The sequence below is a fragment of the Episyrphus balteatus genome, chromosome 2 (assembly GCF_945859705.1).
Source record: "Episyrphus balteatus chromosome 2, idEpiBalt1.1, whole genome shotgun sequence".
In the NCBI taxonomy this organism is placed as follows: Eukaryota; Metazoa; Arthropoda; class Insecta; order Diptera; family Syrphidae; genus Episyrphus; species Episyrphus balteatus.
The window spans coordinates 8,775,982-8,784,145 of NC_079135.1; the positions used below are offsets into that span (position 1 = coordinate 8,775,982).

An 8,164-nucleotide genomic window follows, 5' to 3' on the forward strand; every position below is an offset into this window, starting at 1 on the left:
ATACATGTATTAGAATTTTTTGTTTTTAATACTGGAAATTCAAATGTATTCCATCATTTTTATTAATTCCTCCTATTTAAACGCTAATTTTATTTTTTGTTTTTGTTTTGAAAATATAATGATTGTATATAAATATGAACTTAAAAAAGAATTAATAAAACAACTAGTAATTTCCAACAAACTCAATTATCAAGGTGGAAGATAGCGAGTACACATATAAACGTAAATATATATTTTTGTAATAATATATATAAACGTATAAATATATTTTTCTTTAATTAAATTTGTTAATTATAATTCCATATCTAAAAAATCTGATTCTTTCGATCGGAAAAATATTCGATTAGCCACTTTCGTCCAACATCAGCCAATTCATCATCACCCGATTGCTTTCGTAGTACCTTGAGGCACATCGAATCGGATATATTGGGGCTATTTTCTTCGAGTTCCTTGAGTTCTTCTTCGTCGCCGACAATGCATTCCTCTTCGCATTTGATTTTCTCGGAGCTTTTGAAAAACGAACGTTCTGTCTTTCTCAAAAAGTTATACAGAGCAACGCAACCGAGAGTAATCTTTCGTGCATTCTCACTGTCGATTCGAAAGGGCGCTGAGAGAATCGGGAATATATTAGTCAACATGCGTAAAGCGCTCTCCGAGTTGTATTCTACTCGATCCATGGCATAGCAGTATTTGTATTCGGGACTACCATAATTGAACCACGTGGAACTTTCACTACTGCTATATGGAACATACTTGAGAGTATTCAAGAGGTATGGTTTAACTGGCAGGGCACCGTGGCCGACAAAGAAGTAATTTGGTCCGGTGTCGGGATGTTTTGGCAAGTTCATTTGATCCTGTTCTATTAGGCCTTTGATTGTGGATGATTCGAATATTTTTTCGCTATTATTAGGACTGGGTTCGACATTGGCGTAGACAAAATTATCATTGCTATCTACGATGCCGGTAAATATTAATGTGTCCTCGCCATCACTTTGCTTGAGGGGATGTTTGTTGAACGTAATGTGTTTCATTGTTAGACTACCAATGCAGTTTGGAACTCGAGTTTTTTTGTAATACGCGTTGGAAATGGTTTTCCATTCTTCTTCAGTCTTTGGGGTGGAAATGAAATGATCCTTCAGTGTTTCATAAATATTCATACAGATGTCGCCGATCATCTTCAATATCACAGGTTTTGATGCTCGGAAACAGTAGTTTCTACATGAATGGAACTCGCCTGTTTAAAGATAAAAAATAAAATAAATTAAAAAAAATAGTAAAATACAAGCAATTATTTACATACATATTTATTAAAAAAGTTTAAATTGAATAAACAAAATATATAGATATAATATTTGAATTGATAATACAATTATAGGTAACGCAAGCTCAAACCTCAATAATTCTTTTGTGCGTGTAATAATTTTAAAAGAATTGAAGCCTACAATTTTCTGCCGAGTCTCTCTTTGGAGGATTTGCCAATTTCACGCAAAAGGCAATACAATACAAAAAAAAATCTAGGATTTGAACCCATAGTGTATCACTACGTTCTATCTTGAGTAGAAATAGCTGCGCCATAAAATCCTCACTGAGGTTCAAAGTGAGATCATTAGTGCATGTGGAAATATAGGCAGAGATATGCCTAGACCCTAGGCCTTTTTTCCAATGGAGTTTCACAGAGTTGATAGCATATTAGATTGTAAGGGTTATAACTTCTTATAAACATTTTTTTTAAATATGTTCTATGCTAAAGACAAATATTTAAAAAGGTAAAGCTCGTGGTTTTCTTCTAAAAAGGTTGATGTTTCTCGTGATAGGAAATTTGGAGGTTTTGAAGACCGTAGAATAAAACAAGGTTTTTGCGGAAATAAGACGTTTTTTATTCACATTAAGAGCCCCCGCACACTACAGCATTTTTATTGGGCGATAGTTTAGTCGGGTTGGGCTCGTAGTGTGTGTACAGGCAGCCGACTAAATAGTCGAGTCGGTATGAAATATTTTAGTTTGAATGCAATTGTGTAGCAAAACAAACTTTTTTTTTCTTTCAAACGAACTTTTTGATCAGCCGATACTTAATCGTTGTAGTGTGCGCACTTTCATACATTTTCATACTGATTAAGAGACCGACTGAACTATCGGCCGATAGAAAGTTTGTAGTTTTCGGGGGCTCTAAGGCTCTTTGGAGTATCGTTTTCTTCGGTATTGTCAGAGTGTCTACTGAGTAACAGTTCTGAAAATTAACAGTAACTAAATATGCTTTTTTTCGAATATACATAAAGTAAAAACTTAATTCTCTTTCAGCTCTTAAAAAATAAACTTTTTGATCATGATACCGAATATTTAAAACTAAAACTTCACAGAAAAATCCTAAATTTAATGACCTTTTTTGTATGCCAGAAAAAAATCTTTTTCTGCAAGGAATTAAAGCGTCCACATCAAAAAATGACATTTTAACATAATGAATTGGATTAATGGAAAATAAAAATAAGAAGGAAATCAGAACATTTTTTTTGTATTGGAAATTAAATTTAAAACATGCAACTGATCTTGTGATGAGTGGCATGCTGAGTACGGCGAAGTGAAACTCTGAATAATTGAATTTAAACTTGGCCGTACCAGCTTAGGCGATGGTAAAGGACCGAGACTTCCAAAATTTTTTAACGCTGACGATAACATTGCCAAAATTTATCAAACGGTGCGAAACGACCATAGCAATAAGTGAGAGAAATAGCAGAGGTTCAAATAGACATGTGCAAAGAACGTGTTTGTTTAAAGTTTGATGAATGAAAAAGCTTTCTGTGAAATTGTTGTCAATTTTGAACACGTAACCCAAACAGGGGGTAGGTAGATTGTAGGGTTTGCCAACTGACATAATTTTCCTTATCGCCATAAACGACTATGAGGAAAAAATATTCAATTTCACAACGTTTCTTTTTTTCTGATAGATTTTATTGAGAGCTAAAAAATGGCATTGCTTGCCGACTCGGATAATGCTACTACAAAAAATCATGTAACAGCTACATTCTTCTAATTTTACAATTTGAGTACCAAATATTTTTTTCTAATGACGTAATTGAAATTACAATCATTATAAATTATTTAAATTTTATATAAAGCAAAGAAAAACTAATGTCGTTTTCGATTGGTTTCACTCAAGAATTGACTCATCCTGAAATCGAATGGAACAGGTCAAATCGCTTCCACTCAATTCTATTTTTTTTATTTGTTTGATATTTCAATTGTCAAATATTTGTATTATTTTTGTCCTTGCAAACGAAAATTATGGCGTTATAGTTGGAAAATTATGAATTATTATTCGAAATAAATGGTAATTTATCCATTAATTAATCCATTTTTGATTTGTAATTAATTTAAATTTCAGAAAACAATAAATTGTTGAATGAAAAACAAAAAAATACTGATTGAGTGTTTTTTTTTTTTTTTTGACATCTGAGTGAATTCTTATTTCAATTCTGTTTTGAAATCAAGAAGAGAATTTCTATTCTGAGAAGCGTTCTGCCTGTCAAACTCGGGCGAATAAAACACTTTCAGAAGGCTTCTGAATGATTCCGGACGCTTCCGGAGAGCCAATCGAAAACGACATAAAGCTTTTCAAAAAAAGTTAAATTTTGAAAAAAAAAATTACAAAAACGTTTAAATAACTCTAATTTTAAAATTAATGTCGTTTTCGATTGGCCGTCCGAAAGCGTCCGGAATCATTCAGAAGCCTTCTGAAAGCGTTTTATTCACAAAAACATGACAGCTTAAACGCTTCTCAGAAGTAAAATTCTCTTCTCGATTTCAAATCAGAACCGACTCAAAATTACTTATACATAGAAAATAAATGTCAAACAAAATTTTCTGGTACAAAATTAAAATTTTTTTATTTGATTATTCACTAACACCGATACAAACTTTCAGAATTGAGTGGAAACGATTCAAACTGTTTTATTGGATTTCAGAATGAGTGAATCCTTGAGTAAAACCAATCGAAAACGACATAAGAAAAATTAATTTTTTTATAAATTTTTTTTTTATACAACTAAAGGACTCTATAGAGGTCAAAAACATTTATAGAAGTTTTTGTAGATTTAAACCAAATTTTATATTATTTTTTAAGTTTTTTGTTTTTAATAAAAAAAAATATTCTTTAATATTCTGAGCAATTTTTAACATAAGACCATGTCGTGCATTTTTTTTAAATTGTATGTAGATTAAAAATGTATGAAACCTTGAAAAGGCCAAATGTTCTAATTCAACTTAATAAACATAAATTTATAAATATGTAAAGATGAAATTTAAAAAAATCAAGAAAACTATATAAGACATATCTTTAAATCCAGAAGGTTGAAAATGCTAAAATAAACTATAATAATAGAGTTTCCGCATACCATCCTGGCTAAAGCTAAGAGTACCCATCTTATAAATAAGATTCGGCTCTATTAGTCCCTAACACTAGAAGAGGTAATTAAAAACGAGAACTAAAGATATGTACTTCACTTTTTTAGTTGAGAACTTTATCTTTAAGTTTCTAATTTAACATACATAAAATATTTTATTTTTAATAGCTATTCGCCTTTCCTAATAAATTTTCTAAATTACTATGAATACTAAACTACCAGACCTATAAAAACAAAATGTGTATACGTGCGAGCCAGTGCACTTTGTTTTCGATTACAATGCAACTAAAAACGTTCATAATTTTAAGAGAATAAAATGTATCTAAAATACATATTAATCAAATTAATAATAATCACCTACTTTTACTAATTAAAAATTCAATAATTTCTTAATTAATTTACAAAAAAAAAAATAATAACTTCACTCAAGGGCTAAGGGTTGAATATTCCAATCCAGTCATCATCACTCTACCAGACATCAATAAAATATTTAATTAATTTGTGTCTATTCTAGCCAACTCAGAGTAATACCAATTCACATACAAACACACACCCATAACAACACTCATAATAATAATAATTTCAAACAACAACAAACATTTTTACTAGTTGAACGTGTGTGTATAAGCAAGTATCTCTACTTCTCTAATGACTTTTGCGTTGTTATTATATTAAATAACCTGACGAAATACTAACCTAAATATCAATAATATAAATTCGTCTAATTTTTTTCTAAACAAAAAATCTATTATATCCCAAGTACAAGAGAGAAAGATGTTGATGACGACACAGAGTAACCTTTTTTTCTGATAAACATTTTTTTTTGTTCCTACTGATGATAACTTTGCAAAAAAAGCATATAGATAGTATACCTACACTAAAAATGCACTGCAATGAGTTAAAAAAAAATGCCATTTTTTCAAAATGAGAAAAAAAGTCACCCCCCTATTAGGTATATCTCAGAAACAGAAGAAAAAAAAATTAATAGAGAACCATCCCTTGGAAAAGAATCGATTTTCTTTCAATTAAACTTGATGCAGATTTTTTTTTTATTATTTTTTTGCAAACTAAAAAAAGCAATCAAATGTTTGTGGACTAATATTATTTATCTTCTGCTGAGTTGGGACTGGTTTGTTGTTGTTGATTTTTGTTTGACGAGATAAAACAACAAAATAACAAACTCAAATTCTATGTGCGTGACGTGATTCACGTCAGGGCTTTTGTCTCTCAGCTTAAGTAAATCTCATCCAAAATCTAGCTACGACAACGATGACAATGAAGACAGAAAGAAAAGAAAAGGACACACCCCACCCATCGTCGTCGACGTCTTTGATAATTCAATAATTCCCAATCCGGGATCAAAGTGCATTATGTAAATCTCTTCCCACAGAAGAGATAGCTCAATGAGAAAAAAAAAAAAAAAAAAAAACAGAAAAGATCACAGCCCTTATCAAAAAATGACCAACCAAATATAATAACCAACCACCTTAATGCCCCTTTTAAATGTTTTTTAAATGAAATAAAATGGTTTTAGAGAAAAAAAACTTACCTGTAGCTAAATATTTAAGCGTTATAGCTAAACGTTCCTCAGCACTAAAGAATTTCTTCTTGCGATGTGGCTGATAATTTGTAATGAGTGGTCCCAATTTATTAACTAAAAATCGAAATTGCTTCTCCGTGATGTCGAAGAAGCAATTCAGATGATAGATTTCATTGCTGCGGAATTGAATTTCCTTGAGAATGTTTTCTTTAGCAGTGAATTGGTTTTGGTTCTTTCGCAGCCATTCGCGTGTCCATTCGAGGCGACGTTTGCAATGCAAAATCCCAGCCAGGTTATTCATGTTGACCGCATTGTCCTCTCGCAGAACTCCGATGAATTTAAATTTCAGATTATCCATGGCCATAGTTTTTTTTCCAAGTTTTTGGTTTTGGATGGATTTTTTTTATGTAATTTTTATTTTTTTTTTTTTTCTTCTCTAATTTTTTTGGTTTTCTGAGTTTTTTGTGTCGTGTGTAATTGAGAATGAAAAAAAATATTTGTTGGAAAACGTTTTGTTGTTTTTTAGAGAGAATTTTTCTACAAAATTTAATTCGCTTTTTTTAAGCGAATTAATGAAAATTTTAATACATTTTATTTTCTTTATTGTGTGAAGAGTGGAATTGGAAAATGTATTTAGGGTGTATGTATAAATTTCTAGAGCAGCAGCAGAGTTTTTTTCTGGGTGATGATTGTATTCTTTTTTTTTCGTTTTGGTTGGAGTTTTTTTTTCTGTCGCTGCTGCTGCTGGTTTTTGGGATGACAAAAGGAAAATTTCTTGTTTACCTCCTGCTTCCAACACGAAAAAAAAAACAACGACGTTGGATGTGGTTGGTCTCGCTCGCCGGAAATCAGCTGATTACATATGTGTGAAGGAGAAAAGTAGATAGATAGTGGTGCTGGATTAGCTGAATTTAACGTGTATATATGTGGAAAGTGTTTGGTACAATTTTTCTAATAAGAAAAAATTTCAAGTTCATGTGCTTTTTTGGATGGGTTTAGTACTTTTTTTGTGGATCATGGAAACTAGGTCGGAGGACACACTAGAACCGATTTATTTTGCGTTTACATTCGACGATCTTTCTTGCTGTAGTCACATGGGGATTTTTTTGCTTTGCGGGGCTTTACAGCAAATAGCTTGTGACGCACAGCGTAAAACGACCTTATGGAGGCCTTAGCTTCGCTAAGAAAACTATCACTTACATTGGATGTTATAAAAAGGCTTTATAGAAGTTGTTATAAGATGTTGAATTTATAAATAAATACAATTTTATTTAATTTTATTTTATTATTTTTGTTTTTTCTTTTTTTTTTTGACCATTCCAATGCATTTTCTGTTGTTCTGAAATAGGAAGAATTTTATTTTCATTGAAAAAGAACACATTTTTTCAATTTCACATATGGCCCGGTCATAAAGGTATGCGGAAATTTGTCACTAAACTGTCATTAATTACTTGTGCCAATTAAAATTTTACCACTGTTAACTGTCTTAACTACATTGGCCCAAAAAGTGAAAAAGTACAAAAGTGAAAATTTTCAAATGCATTTTTGTATAGTTTTTTCGGACTGGAAAATTAAAACAAATGATGATGATTCTGGCGTTTGCCAGAAAAAAAATATTTTCACTTTAGTACTTTTTCAAAAAGTGGTGTATGTAGTTAAAGGCTTAACTACATTCAACTTCAAAAAGTACAAAAGTGGAAAAATGTTTTGTCCTGTATCAACACACTGCGAAATTCTATCTTTTATCTCAGAGAAACAAAAGTAAAAGCTAAAAAGGTTTGAACTTTCACTTTTTGAAAATTTTTCACTTTTTGAAAACACCAACACATTCAAATAGGGAGTTAACAAAAATGAGAACTAGATGTCGCTTATAAGGGAAACTTTTGATGAACACGCCTTTTTTGACATTGTTTTTTTTTTTTATAGGTAGCAAAAAATGTAGAAGTCGCAAATAAATATCAGCACCAATGTGGAAGTTGTATTTGTAAATTATTTGTTTTACAGTATTTTAAACCTTTATTTTTACAGATTATACTGGAAAAATGGGTTAAAACATTCACCTACATTGTGTCGACGAGCAAAAAAAAAACTCAAATTCCTCCATAAGATTATAGGCCATGTCTTCATTTAAGGAAAAGAAAACTAATAAAAAGTATTTGTTTTTGAAAATGTTTTGTTTACTATTATTTATGTTGGTATGATCTCTCCTTTCAAATTAATTATTTAA

General features: G+C 30.8%; 1 protein-coding gene across 1 annotated transcript; it reads right to left on the minus strand.

The window, feature by feature from the left end:
• Positions 1 to 9: 9 nt before the first annotated feature.
• On the minus strand, positions 10 to 6,800 carry LOC129910464 (uncharacterized). Its single transcript, XM_055987863.1, has 2 exons — positions 5,947 to 6,800; positions 10 to 1,234 (listed from the first exon to the last, which is right to left on the minus strand). The coding sequence occupies exons 1-2, from the start codon at positions 6,299 to 6,301 to the stop codon at positions 306 to 308; spliced, it is 1,284 nt and encodes a 427-aa protein (XP_055843838.1). The 5' UTR covers positions 6,302 to 6,800; the 3' UTR covers positions 10 to 305.
• Positions 6,801 to 8,164: the final 1,364 nt, after the last annotated feature.

Bases quoted from the DNA above. Each gene is read 5' to 3' on its own strand.
- LOC129910464 (XM_055987863.1), bottom strand. From the start codon at position 6,301: ATGGCCATGGATAATCTGAAATTTAAATTCATCGGAGTTCTGCGAGAG. The intron at 1,235-5,946 runs GTAAGTTTTTTT...ATCTTTAAACAG, and splicing joins GCTTAAATATTTAGCTACAG to GCGAGTTCCATTCATGTAGA.